This window comes from Capsicum annuum, chromosome 7, assembly GCF_002878395.1.
Source record: "Capsicum annuum cultivar UCD-10X-F1 chromosome 7, UCD10Xv1.1, whole genome shotgun sequence".
Classification (NCBI taxonomy): Eukaryota; Viridiplantae; Streptophyta; class Magnoliopsida; order Solanales; family Solanaceae; genus Capsicum; species Capsicum annuum.
In genome coordinates this window covers 14,108,781-14,132,334 of record NC_061117.1, presented here as the reverse complement: position 1 = coordinate 14,132,334, position 23,554 = coordinate 14,108,781, and the positions used below count along the sequence as shown (strand labels likewise).

Genomic DNA, 23,554 nt, shown 5'->3' with positions numbered 1-23,554 from the left:
AGTGATTAGTCTGATATGTTTGAGACGTTTTTAAAGTTTAAAGTTATAGTTTTTTATATAAATATATGTAAGTCGAAATCAAATAAAGTATGGTTACCGAATTACCATATCGTAAAATACCGAAATTGAATTTTAAAATACCGAACCATGCCGAACTAATTTGGTATTGTAATGGTATTGTTCTTTTAAATACTGAAAACCGAAGTTACCGTACCGAAATTTAAAATATCATACCGTATTACGCCCACCCCTATACATAGGTATACATTCTACGCGGCATAATACACGTAGCGTGTCGTGTATGACCTATGTGTCTATTTATTTAATTTTATATTAATTTAAATATTTATTTGTACACATTTGAAATTAAAGATCAAGTTAAAGAGTATGTTTTTATATTATGTTATACAAATTTTTTTGGATAAGCGACGTGAAATAAATAAAATAGTCGTCTGAATATTTCATGATATATTTTACTATTTTAAAATAAAAAAATTTAGAATCAATTAATACTAATAAGTAAATACATAATAACATAATTTTATATTTTATTTTAATATTATTATTCTTATCCTATGTACCAGATACATAAAAAAGGAAAATGTACAAAGTGACTTTGACCACCTATGATCTATTGTTTAAAATTACACGGTTAGTCAATTGATAATGTCACATGTATTGGGTTTTATGTAAAATACCATTGCCCATTGGATAATAAACTTTTTATATTATTATTATTATTGTTATCCGTACTTGTTTTTATTTTTATTTTTTGTTTTGATACAAAAGTCAGTAGTCATATTATCTTTTATTTTATACTCAAAATTAGGAGTGAACATAAATATTGAAAAATTGAAATATCGAATCGAATTAAATCATTCATTTTTTCAATTTTGGTTTTTCAATTCAATTTTTTTTTGTTTTAAATTTGATATTTCAATTCGGTTTTTAATTTTTTGGTTGACGCAATTTGATTTTTCAGTTTAAACCAAAAATTTTAACATACTCTTTTTTATTATTATATATGTATAATATATATTTAATATTTATAATATTTATTGTCTAAGTCCATTAGGCTGTTACTTTAAGGGGTCGTTTGATAGGGTGTATTGAAAAATAATAATGCATATATTAATTAATATGTATTACAAGTATCTTATTTGGTACAATTTTTAGTCTGTATTAGTTATACACTTTATTGTGTATTGAGGTGTGTATTAATAATACACATCATTTCCAATGTATTAGCAATACAAAATATTTAATACATGCATTAACTTATTAAATGAAAAACTTATCCCTTGAAATATCTTTCAATTCTTTTTTCCCACGTAATTACATTTCCCAGTTTCATTTTCCCACAATTTTTGGTTGTAAAACGCTTCTTCTTTCTCATCTCCTTATATCACTTTCCATGGAAAAGAGAGACTAATTTGAAATATAGAGAAAAATTGAAATTGAAAATTTGTTTAGCTGCTGCTACTTGCTCACATTTGTTGAGATCAACTTCCAGCAATAGCACGAGCAGTAAAGTTGGAATCCAAAACTTTCTTCAGCAAATAGTAAGTAATAAGCTCTTCATCAGTAGGGTGAGAAAAAGTTGGGGGTTTGCTTACCTTAAAAAGAGTGTATAGAGAAGGGTAATTTGGTAAATAAATATTCTTTTATAAAATTTATTTTAATATATAATATTATTAATACATAAAATCGAAGTCATCAAGAACACAATCAAATATGTTTTTTATGTATTGTATTTACTCTCGTGTACACAATTTTGAAAATGTCGCATAAACTTCCATATGTTATATTGTAGGATGGATATTGAAAGAAGCATATGGGTGAGTATCCAAACAAATTTAGCCATTAAACAGGCTCAAAATCGAAAGAGTAAATGCATAAAAATGATCCTAAACTTGACACCAAATTATAATTTTGACTTTAAATTTTGAATTTTGACAGTGCAAAATATGACCTTTAACTATTTAAAACTGCACAAATATGACCTCTAATCCTACGTGGCAAAATGCATGTTCAACACGCAAAATTGGGCGTGTCCAACTTAAAATCTAAGGGCATAATACATAAATATGACCTTAAATTTTGACAATGCACAAATATGACCTTTAACTATTCAATCTGCACAAATATGACCTTTAAATAACTCTTTATTATTATTTTTTCATTATTTTCAGCTCAAAGATGAAAATGACATCTAATTTCTTTTGTCATTGTGGAAAAAGAGCAATATTGAAGATTTATTAATTAGGCGGGTCAGCCTCATATGAAAAAATCGAGCGGGTATATATATATATTATAAAGCAGAGGACGAATTTAAGTTATATAATATATCTAAATATTATTTATTTAAATATTAAATTAAAGATGAAACTATACTAATAATAAAAAAATTATAGTTTTAATAAAACGTTATTAATTTAATGTTATTTAGGATAATAGTAGTATATTAAATTAACGTAATTAAAATGTTATTAAATTAATGAGGGGCGGACCTACGTGGTTGCCATGGGGTTCACCCGAACTCTCTCGGTAAAAAAATTACGTTGTATATATATAAGATAGTAAATGTATATTTATGTACGTATATTAATGTTGAACCACATGAAACAAGGCGCTTAGATAGCCCATTGGTGTTATTTACTCTTCTTGTACGCTTCCTTCAGCTTACTGTGCGGGTTCGATCCCTGCTAGTGACTTTTTTTTTTAATTAAAAAAAATTAGGTGTTGCTGCTATAGAAATAAATTAAATAATAATAATAATAATAATTTTTTAAAATTAAAAAAAAGTTATGTGTTGCTACTATAGAAATAAATAAAAAATTATTATTATTATTATAATAATAATAATAATAATAATAATAATAATAAAAATGACGTCGTTTTAACACAAAAAACTAAACTTTCACAGTACACAAATATGACCTTTAACTATTCAAAACTGCACAAATATGTCATCTCTCCAAGTGAGCCCTTTTAATGACGTGACACCCTATGATTGGATTATCTTTCCACGTAGGCGCGAGTGAGACGCACGCATGGGGTTGCAAAATCGGAGGTCATATTTGTTCAGATTTTGAATGGTTAAAGGTCCTATTTGTGCATTATCAAAGTTTAAGGTCAAAGTTATAATTTGGTGTCAAGTTTAGGGTCATTTTTATGTATTAACTCAAATCGAAAAACATAAATTATTAAACCGAAACAGAATCAAACCAAAATTTACATAAATCGAACTAAACTAATTCGATTCGGTTTTCAATATGTCTAATTTCATACCCAAAAATAAAAATAAATAAATAAATAAATTAAACCCGAATCAAAATACCGAACGTCAATTCCTACTCAAAGTTAGAGGAGACCAGTTAGTAATGGATTTTAGTTTGGGAGCTATTATTATTTAGTTCAAGTTATTTTTTTAAATAGTAAGTGTTAGTTTGACCATGGAAATTATGAATTTGGACAAAGATTACTTCTTTTATTTTAATTTATTTATCTGATTTTAATTTGATATGTAGTTTTAAAAAGTGAAGAAGTTTTTAAAATTTTATAATCTAAAATTAAAGATATATATAATGTATCAATCATCAAAATATTATTTAATCTTCTGATTTTAAACATGTTATGTTAAAAGATACAATTAAAGAGTTGTTAAAAAGAAAAGTTTTTCTTTGAAACAAACTGAAAAAGAAAGTAAGAGAAACAAATTAAAACAGAGGAAGTTATTTTTATTTTAAAGTGAAAAATGATATTTGAAAATCAAAATTGTGTTTGGTCATTAACGAGAGTTATTTTTTAATTTAACGTGTGATTGTTTTTAAAATTTTTATTTGTAATTTAGAGTAAATTGATAGTAGTGAGTGTCACTATATTGTATGTGTATACCGTTATAGGAGTAGGAAAAACACATTTATTAGATAGGCGTCTCTTGGATTTTAATTGAGACCGGGTGCATAGTGACTTTATTGGATCAAGTAGTGAGTTTGTATTAATTATTTGAGATAAAAAAATTAAAACTAAAGAGGAACAAATATATCCCCGAACTATGATAAAAAATGCGTATATACCCTTCCTTATACTTTAGGTACACATATGTCCCTATCATTAGTATGGGGACATATACATACCATTTCATCATCGGTTGGGACATATGTAATGGTGTCAAGTGGGCCGAGCAAATCGTTCCGATTTGACCCGGTTCGGTAAGCCCAAGGGCTTTAGGGTACCGGGTACCGGGCCATTTTTTTTTAATTTGAGCTCGGTTAACTCGGTTCGGACCAAACCCGATTCAGACCCGTCGGTTAACCGACCCGACCCATTTTTTTTTCTTTTTAAAAAATAGATTTTAGGCTAAACTAGCCGTTGGCCCAACGACTATATAACCGTTTTTGGGTCCAAACGGCTAGTTTGGGCCCATTAATTAAAAAAAAATATTTTTTACTTTTAAAATATTTTTTTAATCCCAAAAAAAATTCTATAAATACCCTACACCTTTAAATCATTTTTCACACAATTTTTCACTCTCTCAAATCTCATTCTCTCTCAAATCTCAATTTCAAATATTCAATATATTTAATTTCCTAAAGTGCTCACTTTAATTTTTTAATTTTGCGTTTACAAAGTACGAGTGAAAGTTTCTAAATTCGCAACCTTCGGATACTTCCAAAATTTGGTATTGTCGTTCCATCTCTTACGTCTAATTTTTATTTATTGTATTAATTTTGAATATTTAATTTTATTATATTTGTGTATTTTAAATTTTTTTAGTTTAATTTAATTTATACCATGGATAAATTAAGAAACCTCGCTACTAAAGGTGTTAAAATTTTTTATCCCGGAAGCGGTAGCGGTAGTAAAAAGCGAATTACTAGTGGTAGAGGTACTTCAAGTAGTAGATATACCCGTGTGCTTTCGCCTTCGGTACCGCTTGGTACACCTTTTTGAGGAAGAAATAGGTATAGGTGCTCACAATATGGATTATGTAGAAGTTTAGGAAAATTACGGTATAGAAGAAGAAAATGAAGTAGATGTGGTTAATTTAGACGAAGATGATGAAAATATTGATGAGACACCCGCAATAGAAAATGCTAACGTTAGATCTGAATCGATTAATCTCCCTTTCCGTCCTCCCCGTACCCCAAGACCTTGTAAAACAACTAGTATTGCATGACAATTTTTTGAACGTATATCAGATACTGAGGTACAATGCAATATCTGTCAACAAATATATAAGCATAAAAACGGAGGCAGGCAAGGGAGTACGGGTACGTTAATGAGATATATAGGTGATGCTCACAAAAGAGAGTTAGAAATTGCACGAGATGGTGGAGATGTTGATGGGCCAACGCAAACTAGAATGGACCCAGTAAACGGTCAGGTAATGAAGAAGTATAATAAATTGAGGGACCAGGAAGAAATAGCTCAAATGGTAGCTGTGGATTGTTTGTCATTTAGTTTTTCTTCTTCTGATGTCTTTATTAATTATATTCAAGCTATTTATAATCCTATTTTTAATGGTGTTTCTAGAAGTACTTGTCGATCTGATATTTTTAGACTTCATTCACAATATTATTTTTATTTATCAACATTGTTAAAAAATATTCAATGTAGATTGTCCCTAACTTCTATTCTTGGTCGTGCTATAAATAAAAATGATTATTTAACCGCTAATTGTCACTGAATGGATAGTAATTTTGTGATGCAAAAACATATTCTTGCTTTTTTATATAATGAAGACCATAAACATACTGAAAATTTTATTGCTGATTCTATTGTTAAAGTTGCCAAATTTTATGGTATCGAAAATAAAATCTTATGTATTGCATTTGATAATTCTTCTAACAACAAGACTACTATAAAAAAATTAAAATCTAAGCTATCGCCGTCGTTGCTTGAAATTTTTCATATTAAGTGTGCATGTCATATATATAATTTAATTGTAAAATATGTTCTTGAGTTTTTTGAGCTTTATATTGAAAAAATCCGTCTTACTGTTGGTTTTATTCAAGGAAATAATCGAAGAAAAAGAATTAGAGAATTTAAAATTAAATGTCAAGAAAATGAACTTGCACCGATATTGATGCCTGAGGAAATTGATATTAGGTGGAATTCTACGTATAATTTTTTAAAAACTTGTTATAAATATAGAGTTCCTATTACACTAGCTTTCAACCAACATTGCGGTTCATTTATTGATTCTGCTGATTGCATGCTACATGATTCTGATTGGGTTGTAATTAATGATCTTGTTAAGTTTTTAGAAAATTTTTATGTAGCAACGGTTGAATTTTTTGGTGAGTATTATCCTACTACTTGTAATATTTTGTGATATATAACCGATATTTCTGATTTGCTTAAAGAATATAAAAATAAAGATGGTTATAAAGAAGTTGTTGGTGCCATGTTTACTAAATTTAAAAAAATATTTTTTCTCGATTTCTCCTATTTACTTAGTTGGTGCTATGTTAAATCGGTGCATGAAATATAATACTATGTGCCACTTTAGTACTATTATTTATGCTGACTTAGAAATAAATACGAACAGTGATTCTGAATCAGAACAAACACAATCTGATTTGTGGATGGCTATGAGTGATGCAAATGAATACATAGAAAAATTATATAATTACTATGCTGATTTATTTAACTTAACCGTACCTACAAATATCACTCCAACTGTCGCTCCTCATCCTCCCGAGGAGCCATGATCTTCTAAAAGGCCGGCACATAGTGATTTTTCTGATTCATTTTATGATTTACCTTGTTGGAGCAGTGTTGATAAGAGAACTTACACCTCAAGTTATCGGGAGAAGTTGAAATATTATCTTCGGTCGCCGCCAGAGGATCGCAGACGACGGATCAACACGTTAGATTGGTGGAGGATTAATGAAACATAATGTCCTGTGCTTTCAAAATTAGTTAGAGATATCTTGAATGTTTCAATGTCAACCGTTGCATCAAAGAGCGCCTTTAGTCAACGATGACAGCAGTTTGGAGACAACCGACACTCATTGAAAAACAATGCAATGAATGTTCTAGTTTGTCTCAGAGATTGGATCAGAGCGGAAAGAAGAAATCAAGGAATGGAACCGGAGCCGAGCGACGAGCTGAAACTTGAAGAAGTTATGTCTTCACAGGAGAACTCAGCAGAATTAAGTCCAATGCATGGTTTTACCCCCATTGACTTTGGCTATCCTATGCAAGTTCCCGTTAATATTAACATGAATGAGTTGTAAAAAATGATGCATAATTTGTAGATTTTTCATTCATGTAAATTATAAATTTTGGATCATATGACAATTCGCAATCAATAAAATTCAACATTCGTTCACTCCTTAATCCTTGCTTTATAATTTTTTTCATTTAATGATTTAAATTGAATTTCTAGTTTAAATTTAAAACTTACTCTAGTTTAAATTTAAAACTTACTTCTAATATATTATTAATTTACTACCAAGTATTATTAATAATTTATTATATTAAGTAGCATATGTTTTATATATCTGTGTATATATCTTCTATAGATGCGTATATTTAATGTATACATGTGAATATGTTTTATAAATTGTATATACATTGCAGTGTATATAATATATATATATATATATATATATATATATATATATATATATATATATATTGTAGTATATGTTTTACTTAAAGTAGTACATATATATTGAGTGGTGTGTATATTTGTGTATATATCTTCTATAGACGTGTATATTTAACGTATACATGTGTATATATTTTATAAATTAGTATATAACTATATATATATATATATATATTATAATATATATATATTGCAGTATATCTTTTATTTAAAGTAGTACATCTACATTGAATGGTGTGTATATGTGTGTATATATCTTCTATAGACGTGCATATTTAATGTATACATGCGTATAAGTTTTATAAATTAGTATATAACTATATATACATATTGTAGTATATGTTTTACTTAAAGTAGTACATATATATGGAGTGATGCGTATATTTGTGTATATATCTTCTATAAACATGTATATTTAATGTATACATGCGTATATGTTTTATAAATTAGTATATAACTGTATATATATATATATATATTGTAGTATACTAGTATATACATATATTGTAGTATATGTTTTATTTAAAGTAGTACATATATATTGAGTGGTGCGTATATTTGTGTATATATATCCTCTATAGACGTGCATATTTAATGTATATATGCGTATATGTTTTATAAATTAGTATATAACTATATATATATTGTAGTATACTAGTATATACGTATATTGTAGTATATGTTTTACTTAAAATAGTACATATATATTGAGTGGTGCGTATATATCTTCTATAGACGTGCATATTTAATGTATACATGCGTATATGTTGTATAAATTAGTATATAACTATATATATATATATATATATATTGTAGTATATACATATATTGTAGTATATGTTTTTCTTAAAGTAGTACATATATATTGACTGGTGCGTATATTTGTGTATATATCTTCTATGGACGTGCATATTTAATGTATATATGCGTATATGTTTTATAAATTAGTATATAACTATATATATATATTGTAGTATATACATATATTGTAGTATGTTTTACTTAAAGTAGTACATATATATTTAATGGTGCGTATATTTGTGTATATATCTTCTATAGATGTGTATATTTAATGTATACATGTGTATATGTTTTATAAATTAGCATATAACTCTATAATATATATATACTTATATATATTGTAGTATATATATGTTGTAGTATATGTTTTATTTAAAGTAGTACGTATAGTCGTATATATTGAATGGTGCGTATATATGTGTAATTGTGTATATATTTTTTAAATTCTAATGTTGTATATACTATATATATAGTGTATATATATTGTTTAACGTATTTAAAATGTATATAGGTGGGTATATATTGTGTATATATCAATTTTTGATCGTATTTTTAACCGGGTTTAGGTGGGTTTGACCGGGTTGGGTTAAGTGGGCCGGGTTAGGGTGGTTTTTGAATTTTTTACTGTTGAGCTCGGCCCGGCCTGGCCTGGCCCACTTAACCCCAACCCAGACCTGGCCCGACCCACAACTCGGTTACTTTTAACGGGCCGATTTTGAATTGGCCCGTCCCGTCCCACTTGACAGCCTTAGACATATGTGTACCCAAAGTATGACGAGAGATATATACGTATCATTTATAATAGTTTGAGGATATATTTGTCTCTTTTCTCAAAAAAAACAATAACCAAGAAAAGAAAACAGAAAAAAGAGAGACCAAATATAACATTTTTACTATATGAAAAAAAATATTTAAATTAATTACAAGTTAAATGTATTTTATTGAAAATAAGAATGTAGCATTAATTGAGGGGCTAAAAATTATTATCATTCCGTAATGAGTATTATATCTGTTTCTTCTCATTGCACCTAAATATGAAGTTGGTATAGACATAAAAAGTAGGCATGATCACCCCGTCAACATGTATTTTTTTGTAAAAAAATTATTTTGAAGAATAAGTGCTTCTAAAATGCTACTTAATGCATTATAATTCAATTTTTTGGAATTATAAAATCTCTAGAGAATATGTGTTGATGTTCAGTAGAACGATTGAAGTTTTCGATCAATGCTTGGAAAAGCATGCAACACTCTAATTTGGCTTTCATTAACTCTAATGATTGTTTGTCACCTGGAGTTCTCCCTCATCTTCATTACACATAACCCAATCAGCAACCAACAAATTTCTCGATTTACACTGCTTTACCATCTCCCTATATCAAGATGTCCCTCTTTATATTTTCTTCTTTTTTTCGTACTCTTTCTTCTTCTTTTTCAATTGATAATTCTCTAATTGGTTCATGCACATACTTACTGTATTCACATTCACCATATATCACAATCATTTTTCTAATTTGTTCATCCTGATGAACTTGCATCTGCATCCTCATTTCGCCTACTTAAAGATTTTCGCATGCATCTCAATGTCTTGATTGTACGACGCCACACCAATTATGATTGTAGAGGAGATTCTTGACCCTTATGATCACCAATTAAGAAACTCTGATCATGATTTAGAATCCTCTCAACCTGGTTCAAATAATTACAGAGGGAGTATATAGAGTTTGTTCATCCCAAACTTTGAATGCCATTTTATCTTGTGTCTCATCAAAATGTCATTCATGTGCCTTGATTTCAACATTATGTCACAATGGCACCTATGAATCAAGTGATGGCTATGCATATGTCTCTTAATGTTGTCCAACACTAATTTATGCCTCTCCACATGAAACAAGGATCGACGTTCCCAGTTCAGTTAGACTCAAATTAGGTACCTCAAAACCCTCTTTCTCCTATCGATCTCAAGAAGATTCAAATGATCTTTTCCTTATATAAAATCATTTGCATAAAAGGTTTTGAGTACTCCTCTGAGTTTAGTCATAACTTTACGTGTATCTTACATAATGATCGGTAGTAACTCATCTCATAGACCACAATAACTTCAGAGATGAGCTTCATTTCTTTAATATGGAGGAAATACTTGTTAGAGTCAATTTGATGGAATAGCCATTTTTTGGCATGACAACCTTTTAGAATTTATTAACTTTGTCATCACTTTTTGAGAAGTGCACTGCATGATCAGGGTACTTGCTTGCCCTAATGTTTGGCCTTTTTCTGCTATCCATTGCTAAAAATGGTAGTTACTATAGATCTTCTGTTTCGCACAACATTAAAAGAGTCTGTGATAAACATGTCGTGACTGATGATGATGATTTTAATGAAATAATTAGAGCTTAAAAAAAAAGAAGGAGAGCCTTGGAGTAACTGGTAAAGTTGCTGCCATATGACCAGGAGGTCACAGATTCAAGCCTTGAAAATAATTTTTGACAGAAATGTAAGGTAGCCTAAAAAATTTAGAGGATCAGTCATTAATAATAACAAGGTGTAATTCTGTAACGGTTTCAGTTATTGTCATTACTCGACTTAGGATTTTCAGCTAGTAAATATATTTGGACAAATAAATGAATGTTATTATTTTGGAATGAATAGATCACTTCGTTGCAAATTATGATTGATTGAATCTTTTTTCGATTGCTTTAGCAGGTACCTTCTTCGCACTCATTCTGAACATTGCCCCCATCTATTTACTTTTTACTCCTCCCTGATCTTCTGCTTCATGACCTTTTAGGTTGGAAACAATGTGAAATTCTCATCCCCGATGTTAAATAGATCGTTGACCACTTGTGGATTTCTATAATAATCAAAATCTTGCTCCGTATATATGTCAATTTAGATGATTTTTTTCCCCCAAATATCTCATAAAATATTTCGAAGAATATCTTTACTATTTCATCTTGAACGAAAGCCTAGGAGTAGTTGGTAAAGTTACTATCATGTGACCAGTAAGTTTCGAGTTTAAGCCTTGAAAATAGTCTCTAACAGAAATGCAATATAGGAATGCGTACAATACACCTTTATGGTGAAACCTTCCTTAAATTCTGCGCATAGTAAGAGCTTTAGTGAACCAAACTACCCCTTTATTCTTATTATCTCATCCATCTCAGCTTTAAACAGATTGTTGCCCATTCATGGACCTATGATAATCATAATCTTGCTTCTTATTTCCTGTCAATTTAGATGGAATTTTTTTTTTTTAACAAATATTTCATGAAATATTTTCATATTCCAAAAAATATCTTTATTTATCTCATCGTGCCTACCACAATACCCTATTAATTTATGTTTACTTTGCCCCTAACAAAATGACAAATTTTACTTTCACCCCACGCTTTGCCAAAAACCCTCCTATTCACACCTACCCACCCCTCTCCCAACCCCCACCTCATCAATGTGGGGACAGTACGCTCAAAGACAACCCTAGCCCAGAAAAACACTCTCCAATTACTCTCTTCCAAAATCCTCCAACTACTCTTTCAAGGTTGTTTTCCTGTTTTTTTTTTTTTTTTTTTTTTTTTTTCATTTTCAAGATTTTTTTCGGGTTTTTTTCCTTTGTTTAGAGTTGAGTGAAAATGGAGGTGAACAGTTACAGCTGTGATGTAGAAGCTTTTGAGAAAATGGTGATGAACTCTGTTCTTGAAGCTGTTGTTGCTGAGACCCTTTTGGTTGCTCAGAGATCTGTTGCTTGTCTACTCATGGTGGTATAATCAACACACTTTTACCCTTTTGTTTTCTTGAAAAGTTTTGATTTTTATGCTTTGTGTTTTAGCTTTTGTTTGCTGTGTGAGTAAACCTAATGTGTTCTTGTTCTTTGGGGTTAATTTTTTTGTTGTTTAGGGTATTTGAGGCGTTATAGTTGATAATTTAGTTGTTTTGTTTGAATTTTCTAGTTTGTGTGTTTGTTATTCTGTTAATGAAGTTGTGTTCATTTTTAAGTAACTGTTCACTGGAGAATTCAGTTTATTTTTTCATTGTTACTGCTTGTAATGCTGCTGTTTTCTTGAAAAGTTTTGATTTTTATGCTCTGGGTTTTAGTTTTCTTGATATATATTTTTTTGGTCCTGTTGAATGTGGTTTTGTATGTGAGTAAACTTAATATGTTCTTGTTTTTAGGGGTTGATATTTTTTGTTCATTATAGGGTATTTGAAGCTTCATAGTTGATAATTTAGTTGCTTCATAGACCCTTGTTGTCCGGCCCTTCTCCGGACCCCACACATAGCGGGAGATTTAGTTCACCGGGCTTCCCTTTTCTTGATAGTTGATAATTTAGTTGTTTCATTTGAATTTCTAGTTTTCTTTTCTTTTGTTGAGTGTGTGAGTCCACCTAATGTGTTCTTGTTCTCTTGGGTTAATTTTTTTTTTTGTGCTTTATAGGGTATTTGAGGCTTCATAGTTGATAATTTAGTTGTTTTGTTTGAATTTTCTAGTTTTATATGTTTGTTATTTGTGTTGCTAAAGTTGTGTATGTGGACTGTGTTCTTGTTTAAGTAACTGTTTATTGGAGAATTCTGGACTGTTTATTCTTGAGCTGAGGGTCTATCGGAAACAACCTCTCTACCTCTAAGGTAGTGGTACGGATTGCGTACATTCTACCATCCCCTGACCCCACTGTGTGTGATTACACTGGTTATGTTGTTGTTTGTTTGTTTACTGGAGAATTCAGTTTCTTCATTGTTACTGCTTGTTGTGCTACTGTGTTCTTGCTCATTGGTTTCAGCGTGGCTTCTTTGCTACTGTTTTTGCTTATATGTTTTTTTAATTGATATGCTTTACTTGAGCTGAGGGTCTATCAGAAATGATCTCTCTACCTTTACAACGTAGGGGTAAGGCTGCATAAACACCACCTTCCCTAGACCTCATTTGTGGGATTACACTGGTTTGTTGTTGTTATTATTGTTGTTACTGCTTGTTAACTGGAACCACCCAGCAAGCCATCCCAACCGTACAGCCAAAAAATGGTAAGTGCCTAGCGCGAGCCTCATGTTTTAGTTTAGTAAAGTCAGCTGTGGCTCCCTAAAGAATAAAGAAATGGATAAAAGTTTGTCCTGTCCGCTAGGACTGGTCTAAATATGCGGGATCGATACATCAGTAAGGAGGCTCGGCGCCTCAGCCAAGCATCACGGTAGTAGAGCCATAGGGCTCTAAAGATATGAGAACAACCACATTCAACCCACCTCTGAATTCTTCTTGACACGTGGCAGTCATCGTTTTGATGTGATAACTTTACATTCTTTAAGCTTTTGGTGAACTAAACGATTGACTATAATCAATGACCTTATCTAGCAAACGTGAGAAAGGAAAGCATCAAAAAGTGGAATTAATCCTGATTTCATTGGTTAGTTCTTGTCATCACACAGGACTAGCGTTCGCCTTCTTTGAGTAAAATCCATTCTCTAGCAGATTCCCCTGAAATAGTCTGATTAATCCAGATAATAAGGATCTTCCCATTACGTCATCTCGCTTATGTACTCAATTTTTACTGATTTGATGGTTATTACCTTGTATATTTTCAGGCCTTTACCTTGAAAAAACGATTTAGTTAATTAAGTTTTTAAAAAACTTTTGCTTACACTTAGTACTCAGATCTTGCAACCTGTTTGACTCTTATTATCAAAAGAGGCAATTTATAAAACCAGAATTTATGTCAATACATGAATGTTGAAACTGTTGCATTAACAAAGCTGTTACTTGTATTTCATTTAGTACCAATAAATGTTTACTATTCCTAAACCAGCATTGAATGTCAATGCCAAGTTTAAGCAATTGTAACTACTCTCCCCCATTGTTTATGTGAATCTTTGTGTATTTAAGCCCCACAGGGGAAAATGCCTTTCACTAATTCTATTAAGTGAAAATGGTGCCAAGATATGCCATGTCTCCCCTCTTCTTCTTCATCTCCTTCGTGATGACATGTATTGCCATGTCCGTACGAGCAGAGCTTACGAAAGTTGCATTAAGGCCTTATCTTAGAGGTAATCCAGGGCTATTACCACAAAAAATTTCACCTCGTCCTGATGATATTTCGGTGGTCAAAGGAGTAGAGGGTTGCAACGGGCAGGTAAATGAAAGGGGCATGTCGAATCGTGTGAACTTTGCTTATTGTGACATCTCCAAGCCTTACTAGTCTAGTCTATAATATTTGGGCGGATGTTGTTTTTCATTCGTAGTTAACTACTGAAAATGTTCAGTAGCATCTCTCCCTGTCCCCCCATCAGCCTAAACGCTACCCACTCGGGAGGATGCAGGTACAGAGTAGAATATCGAGGTGCGGGCAAGCTGGCTAAAACACTACAAAAAAAAAAAGGAATAGTCACACCCTAACCCTTCAACCTATTGCATAAAATCATCTCTTTCTTAACATTTAATGTAGTATATAGGTGTTCTCTGTGCTATTTCCCTATAATTCATACATCTCTGTGTGGTATGCTCTGATTTAACGATTTTAAGTGTATTATTTGGTGAAACAATGGTTTTAAACTACCTTAAATAAAGTTGACGAAACAAGAGTTCTTTAAAGTAATAAATCAAGACTATCATGACATTTAGGGAGACAATGCTAGAAGCAGAATAGAGAATGTTTGTGCTAGAATTGTTGCTCATGTATTTGAAAATATGTACAGATTCAGACTAATATCTGGAACATCGAATTGGTTTTCTAGGTCAATATTCTGCTATTTGCGACATTTTTTTACTGGATCTTGTTATGCTAGTCGTAATTATTCTGGCTTGGAACTGTTTCTTGGAAGAGAGCTTTTATATATGTAAGGCATTTCCTATGTTTAGTACCCTTGAAGCATAATTGTATGCCTGTGTATTTGCACTCACAAGCCTTGAATATTTAATTTACTTTTGGCTTTTACCTTGAATTCCAGTTATTCTGCGTCATTAAGCATAATTGCATTTGTTTTGTCCATTTAATACCGTGAAATTTCCTGTTCTCCGCTGCATGTCGTTAAGATTGCGGAACTTCTTTCCTTGTTTCAGTGATATTCATTTACCTTTAATGTGCATTGATTGGGCACTTGTTCCTCAAACTTTTGCCTCGATTCTCTCAAGGAAGTTTTTGGATTTCAGACAGGATGTTTGCTGAAGGATGGTGCTACTTTGCCAGACGAGATAAGCATTGCTCCATTGTCAGATTTCTTGAGCATTCCTCCATTGTCGGACTTGGTCAGCCCCGATAGAAGGTAATATTTCTCTCTTCTGCATTCATGGTGTTAATAAATTGGAAGTTCCATGCAACAAGCTTCAACAAGTCTAATGATGCCAATTTCAGGTTTCCCTTTGATGCGCTTAAAGGAAAGAACAAAGCTGGTCCCGAGAACAAAGATGGCAGTGATACAGAGGATGATGATGAAGACGAGGATGGAGATGCTGAGGATCAGGATGACGATGATGATGCAAACGATGAAGATTTCTCCGGTGAAGAAGGGGGAGATGATGACGACGATGATGAAGGTCCAGAGGAGGATCCTGCGGCTAATGGCAATGAAGGGAGCGATGATGACGACGACGACGATGATGAGGATGGTGATGATGATGAAGGAGATGACGATGAGGAAGAGGAAGAGGGAGAAGATGAGGATGAAGAGGAGGATCAACCACCTGCTAAGAAGAGAAAGTGAAGTGTTTTTCATAGATGTTTATATTCTGCTTCTCTATCATGGTTGAGGAGAGTATGTAGTGGAAAGAGGGAGGTTGTTTAGCTTTTGTCTCTGACAATGTAGGAAATTAACCATCCTTTTTCAGAACAAATGTACTACTTTCATCATGTGGATTGTTACTTATGCTACAAGTTCCATTTAATTGGTCTACATACTTGGTAAATTATCTATCAATCTATCGGAACCAACCTCTACCTCCCGAAGGTAGGGGTAAGGTATGTGTACATTCTACCCTCCGCTGGCTCCATTGTGGGATTACACTAATTATCATATACAAGAAAGGTAAAGTTTGCTTGTCTCCATATGATAGAGAACAAGGTAAGTTCTTAAGCCTTCGTTATGCTTCACCACTTAAGCAAGTTAGAGATAATTGTCTCCTTTCTTATCTTTAAAAAAAGGGAAAATAAGAGAGGAATCACTCCTAGTGCAAAGTCAAAAATGCCTTCACCGTAACCCTTTCTATTGACGATTGCTCCAAAACAAGAAAAAATGGGCAAGCTTTACCCTTGAACTATCCAAAATGGGACGTTTTTTAGCAAAGAAAGTAAAAAAGGATAAAATTAGCCTATTTTGAATAGTTCAATAATATTTTTGACCTATTTGCGGCTTTTTATTTCAATTCTACTGTTACTGCTACACTAACCCTTATGATTGAGAAGTATTAAACCAAAGTTTAAAATGAACTGAACTTAATCTACTCCACAATTTTTTAACCCTTTCCTTTTTTCACCGTGTCTGACAGGGACCATTAAGGCTGAGGGTCTATTATTGAAAACACGAAGGGTGGAGGTGAGGTCTGTGTATATTTTACTCCCTCCAGACCTGACTAGTAGGATCACACAGGAATATTGTTGTTGTTGTATGTATTATATAAACTATTGCATCGACTTTAAGGTAGCATATTAAATTGCATTTGAGGAATCACACTAAAATCCAACAACCAAACATAATAAAAGAACGACGAAAAGGAAACTCTCTCTAAAAGCTCAATATTTGCCATTGTTCATTTTTAACCAACCCTTCTCACAAGTTTGTGTCTTTTACCCTGGAATATCCATTTCCAGTACCATTACAAAAGTTCCCTTTTCTACAACATGATGATCACTTAGCTTGGTACAATGTCTATGAAATGAAATGAAATGTGATGGTACAAGGTGGTTACTGAAGTACGAGGTGAATGTTGAAGATGTTGTGTTAGCATTTCCTTGTATAATTCGATATTACGTTGAGACAACATATTGTCATTACTATGGCATTGCTGTGCTAAATGTTGTATGAGGAGTGAAAGAACAATTTTGTTTCTTATTTTCTGGAGAATGTTTTGCTTCATACCGAATAAAACATACGTTCCAACTTGGTGGTATAAGTCATTCCACAAGCTTTCTGATGATTTTGGCAATGGCATTCATGATAAATTTGTTGTGTGTCTGCATTTTGATAGATCAAACACTTACCAGTACATTGAATCTGCCTATTGTTGGTAAAAGATTTTGTTGGGAGTTTGGTGCAGTTGGAGAGATGGCAGATCTCCACGGGATGTCGTCGTCGTGCTCTCTCTCTCTCTTGGGGAAAATACTAACAACTTGATGGTTGTTACCTACTGTCACGATTCAAACCCTCCATGAATGGCACTCACACTACTCATCCGGTGGGACAATTATCTACCCAAAATACCAACTCAGAATCAACACTTAAAGAAATAAAGGACTAGTCCATCAATAAAACATCAAGTCTAAAGAAACAAATATACATACAACTTAAAGGCGAAACATTTTACTTAACCAAAACTATTTTTAGGAATCGAAAATAGTCCATATCAAAACTACTAAAGATTGTCAAGAAAGAAATGCAACCCCAAAAATTAAGATGAAAAACATAAGTCCAGAAATAAAGACTCTGTTATTCAAGAAGAATTCATGCTAGTCCACAATATGTTGCTCTCCCTTGAATTCAAAGTCAACCTCTGGAATCACAAGTGAGGTCTCGTAGGAGTCGCTAAAATATGTGTTGCACTCACAAAAATAAATGTAGGTGTAGTATCAGCACACAAGAACAACAATATACTGGTAGGATTATTTGGCCAACCCAAGATGAGAATATGAAGATATAACTAAGTTATAGTATAATAAGTTAATCCATGCTTAACAAACATACACTAAGCATAACAAGCAATAATGAAAAATTAGGAATCAACCAGCAAGTCAACATATTATCACCAAGTCAAGTTTAGTCAAACCAAGCCAAAAACAAGCCAGAACAATTTATTAAGTTTAAAAATGTATTTCTCCAGTTCTCTCATGAAACAGTCAAACTCACCTGATCCTCGTACATACACGCTAAGGGATATACAACCACCCTCTAGCCACGATCTCCAGGGGACAATTACCGTTTATGTACTAAAATTCTAGACACAAATATCTTTCAATATTGTCCCACCCAAAAGTTCGTGAGATTGTTCTAAATACCAAACATTCCACATTTAGAAAGTAAGGTAGGTCAAAAATCATATACCGCAAATCATTTGCAAAGATCACACCAAACAATATGCACAAACAAACCATACTACAAAATAGTTAGCATGCACATATAACACAAATTGGATTAAACAACAATACCATCACTTACCTCGAACCAAGCTTGCACAACTTCTCCATACCGAAGCTTTGCCCTTCCGCGCAAATTTTTGCTTGCTCGTGCTCTAGAACATGCACATAAATACATAATTAAAGAAATGATCCAACATGTCGGGGGGATTTATAACTCACACCCAACTCCTAAAGTCAAATTCATGATCACTCCCTTCCTGTTCTAGGGCTTTTTCACTGTAATTCATCTAAAACTACCAATTTAATTTCATAAATAAATTAGTGAATTAACGAAATGCAAGGATAAATTATATGATAATACTCAAAATCCATTAACTTATTCCTTATTGCACCAGCAATTAACCAAAATCTGTCCTAAAATCTTCCCCAAACTCTGTGAATTAATAATATACAAGTTAACAGAGATGATCAGTTCCTTACCTTAACGAAGCCAAACAAAGAAATTCTAGTGAGTTTCGCTCTAAATCGCCCTTTCCTTGCCCCAAAATGAGTTTTTAAAAAATAAACTGTTTTGAGGAAATATTTTAATAAATCTGCGGTTTTCATCGCTATAGCGAAACCTGACCGCTATAGCAGTACTGACCGCTCTAGCAATCATTGACCTCTTATGACCACCGCTATATCAAAACTTATTCAGATATAACACTCACTGCTATAATGGTGTACCGACTCATATAGCGGCGCCAACGGGACAAAATGTCCATCTTCGCCCAAAAATCTCACTTTTTGCAACACACTTTAAACCTGGAACATTCTGAACAATGCCTTTTACGCTAAGATCAATTTCAAGAGTTCTACTTACCCAAATTTGATTTCGTAAATTCCTACGTATTTCTTATCGTCTTAGCTAACTAGAAATCAAGACAAATACCACTAATCATTCCTAGATTTCCTGTGCCACACCTCGTTCCGAAATCGATTGAAACTAGCCCAACCTGAAATTTGTAACTTTCAAACTAGAAGAATTTGGGTATGTGATTTTAAACGTAGGACTCATACTTAACGATTGAGAAAATCGCCTACTATATTGTATTGTGTCAGTTATTAGTTTAAACATAATATTTATTTTAATTATTCTTTCAATTTTGTTGCATCTTATGTTGAATTCGTTGTTACATAACGATGAAAGTCTCTTATTATGTATGATCGATTTGGTTTGATCGCGTCGTTACCTTATTTATATATCATTTTCCTTGTGTTGTCTTTGTTTATTATCTAATAATCTCATTTTATCATTTACCACATCTTTTTATAATAGTTCTATCCATACCCTATTTTTCTTGTATAGGTGTCTTCTTCAAATTATTGATGCGTAATATATACCCTATTATTCATTCAAAACCATCTATATTGTAGAATTTTAAAATTGAGTTTCCAAACTCTTCAGTGGCGGAATTTGGACTCCCATTTGACTTTGTTTATTAAAGTGATTGGTATTTCATTTGATTTTTTTTTTAATGGGAGAATAACATCGAAAAAAAAGAAAAGAAAATTTATGCACAGCAAATTCTTTTGCAAACAGAGGAAGACACATAGAAAAATCAAAGAGGAAAATAAGATTGGAGGCTATATCTAGAAATAAAATAATAGTTGCATATGTCTTTTTACGGTAAGCAAATTACAAATATAACTACAATATATAAAGCTGAAAAAATATAAGAAATTTCTTCCCTAAGTAAAGTTTATAATTTTCTCATGACGTAGAACAATGTAATTCTATAAAGCAAAGTATAATATGGCGATGTTTTTAATATTTTAATGTGTTATTCATAAAGAATTAATTTTTGGTTAAAAGGGCCAACGATCACGTCTCTGTTGTGAGCGAATAAGATACGCTAAAAGCATATATTAGTTAGTTATGGTTAAAGTATTAATAGTTGTAGTTAAACTAAATGACATATTTGCTTATTTATTGGATTTAAATAAGGATAATTTCAAATATGTATAATAAAGTAATTCGTTATATTTTTTTTATACAAAAAAATGTTGGGTTATTGGGTCTTTTTCTCTTTCTATGTGGATAAAAGAAACCCAATTTGGACCAACCCACTTTTACCCATAGACCCATTACTATGGGGCATATATATTGATCTTTTTAGGTCTTATTCACCATCACAAAAAAAAAGAGTTTTCAGCAGCCAAAGAGAGAAAAATAAAGCTGATTTTCGCACCTAAATTTCAGCCACAGCTGTCAACTTCAAATTAGGATTCGCGCTTCGTTTCTTGTCTGATTGAGCTGATTTTTAGACTGCTTGTTCCTCTCATCTCAATCTTTTATTAGGAAATGACGAAGCTTGATTTGGTGGCCTGTATATCCTGTTCTTCATTCCCGAACAGTAACTGCGTTTTTTGTGCTTTCACTCCTTTATTTCTCTAGTGTTTGGTGCTGTGGATTATGTATTATTTCTTGTTGTTTGACACTTGTTTGGTGGCCATTTTGGAGGACAATATTGTAACTCTTTGGTGATTATAGTTGAGGTTTTTTTCCCGTAGTTTTTTACTCTTCACACTGAAGGGTTTTCCACGTAAATCTTGTGTCTCGTGTGATTTCCTTTATTCTTATCTCATTTCATTTGGTTGAGTTGTTTGCTGTATATTACTCTATTTTGCTTGGGTTTATTTGTCTCCTCTTGGTTCAAGTTGAAAGGGAAAGTTTAGTCTTGGGTATTTTCTGCTGCTACCCTGTCGGGCTCTTTGATTGTATGCCCGTCTTTCCTAACAAGTGGTATCAGAGTGAGGTTGTTGTTGATTGTTGATTTGAATGATGTAGGCAAATATGAGCAAGATGGTGTGTTTGAATGGTAGTAACTATCATACTTGGAAAGACAAGATGAAAGATCTTCTATTTGTCAAGAAAATGTATCTACCTGTGTTTGCATCTACTGAACCTGAATCCATGACAGATGAGGATTGGGAATTTGAGCACTTACAAGTTTGTGGCTATATCAGACAATGGGTTGAAGATAATGTTAGAAATCATATTGTGAATGAGACACATGCTAGAAGTTTATGAGACAAGCTCGAGACACTTTATGCTTCGAAGACTGGCAATAACAAGTTTTTCCTGCTTAAGCAATTGATGAATATCAGGTATAAAGAGGGCAGTCCTATTTCTGATCATATAAATGATTTTCAGGGTGTCCTTGACTAGCTGTCCGGAATGGGTGTAAAGTTTCATGAAGAAATTCAGGGACTTTGGCTTCTTAGTACTCTGCTTGAATCTTGGAAAACTCTTCGAGTTTGTTTGACTAATTCTGCTCCTGGTGGCATTGTAACTATGGAATATGTTAAGAGTGGTGTCTTGAATGAAGAGATGAGAAGAAGATCTCAGGCCCCATCTTCTTCATCTTCACACTCTGATGTTTTGGTTACTGAAGAGAGAGGGAGAAACAAATTTAGAGATTCAAATGATAGAGATCAAAGTAGAAGCAAGTCAAGGTCCAAATTCAAGAATATTACATGTGACTATTGCAACAAAAAGGGGCATATCATGAAATATTATTACAAGCATAAGAGAGATATAAGACGGCAAAAGAAAGAAGGCAATAATGAAAATCGTGTTGCTGATGTTGCTAATGATGATCTTCTTGTTGCTTGTGGTGAGAATGCCATTAATCTTATTTGCGATGAGTCTAGCTGGTTTGTGGATTTTGGTGCTACTTCTCATTTTACGCCAAAGAAGAAATTATTTTCTTCTTATACTCCAGGTAATTTTGGGATGTTGAAAATGGGCAATAATGATGAAGTTAAAGTACTTGGCATTGACAAGATTTGTTTGGAAAATAACAATGGTTCCAAACTAGTTCTCAATAATGTCAAGTATGCTCCAGATGTTCGCCTGAATTTGATTTCTGTAGGAAGTCTTGATGATGAGGGTTATGTTAATACCCTTGGTGCTGGCCAGTGGAAGCTTACTAGAGGTTTGATGATTGTGGCTCGAGGTGATAAGTTGTCTAACTTGTATGTATTTTAGGGCTCTACTTCTAGAGGCTTGATAAACTTAGTAGAGAATGATACTTTATCAGAGTTGTGGAATAGAAGGTTGAGTCATATGAGTGAGAAGAGGATTGATAGTTTGGCTAAGAAAAATTTGCTTTCTGGAGTAAAACAAGCAAAGTTGAAGAAGTGTGTTCATTGCTTAGCCGGTAAACAGAAAAGAGTTTCTTTTCAGAGTCATCCACCTTCAAGAAAGCTCGATTTCCTGGAGTTGGTGCATTCTAATTTGTGCGGTCCTTTTAAAGTAAGGTCTCATGGTGGTGCACTTTACTTTGTGACTTTTATTGATGATCATTCTCTCAAACTCTGGGTATTTCCTTTGAAGTCCAAGGATCAAGTACTTGATGTGTTCAAGAATTTTCAGGCCTTGGTTGAAAGACAGACAGGGAAGAAATTAAAATGCATCCGTTCAGATAATGGTAGTGAGTATATTGATCCTTTTGATAGATATTATAGAGAGCAGGGTATTCGGCATCAGAAAAATCCTCTAACAACTCCTCAGTTGAATAGCTTCGCAGAGAGGATGAACAAAACACTAGTTGAGAGGGTTAGATGTATGCTTTCAGATGCTAAGCTGCCAGATTTCTTTTGGGCAGAAGCACTTAATACAACTGTTTATATTATCAATTTATCTCCTACTGTTTCTTTGAATGGTAATGTCCCTGACAGATTTTGGTATGGTAAGAATGTTTCTTATGATCATCTTAGAGTCTTTGGGTGTAAATCTTCTGTTCATGTTCCTAAGGATGAAAGGTCAAAGTTGGATGTTAAAACTAGACAGTGTATCTTCATTGGTTATGATCAAGAT

General features: G+C 32.4%; 1 protein-coding gene across 2 annotated transcripts; it reads left to right on the top strand.

Annotated features, from left to right (window-relative positions):
- Positions 1-11,791: 11,791 nt before the first annotated feature.
- Positions 11,792-16,307, top strand: LOC107868123 (protein bfr2). 2 transcript variants are annotated; one of them, XM_047415191.1, is made up of 4 exons: positions 11,792-11,960; positions 12,040-12,180; positions 15,555-15,667; positions 15,757-16,307. In XM_047415191.1, exons 2-4 carry the CDS (start codon positions 12,052-12,054, stop codon positions 16,103-16,105), a joined length of 591 nt encoding a protein of 196 aa, XP_047271147.1. In that variant the 5' UTR covers positions 11,792-11,960; positions 12,040-12,051; the 3' UTR covers positions 16,106-16,307. The 2 variants fall into 2 exon arrangements, with proteins under 2 accessions (XP_047271147.1, XP_016570203.1); XM_016714717.2 differs by lacking the exon at positions 11,792-11,960 and having other exon boundaries at positions 11,980-12,180.
- The last annotated feature ends 7,247 nt before the right edge of the window (positions 16,308-23,554 follow it).

What these genes read in the sequence shown, in the direction of transcription:
- LOC107868123 (XM_047415191.1), top strand. Translation starts at nt 12,052, where the DNA reads ATGGAGGTGAACAGTTACAGCTGTGATGTAGAAGCTTTTGAGAAAATG. An exon ending in TTGCTTGTCTACTCATGGTG is followed by an intron (nt 12,181 to 15,554) that starts GTATAATCAACA and finishes TTTGGATTTCAG; the next exon opens with ACAGGATGTTTGCTGAAGGA. An exon ending in TTGGTCAGCCCCGATAGAAG is followed by an intron (nt 15,668 to 15,756) that starts GTAATATTTCTC and finishes TGCCAATTTCAG; the next exon opens with GTTTCCCTTTGATGCGCTTA.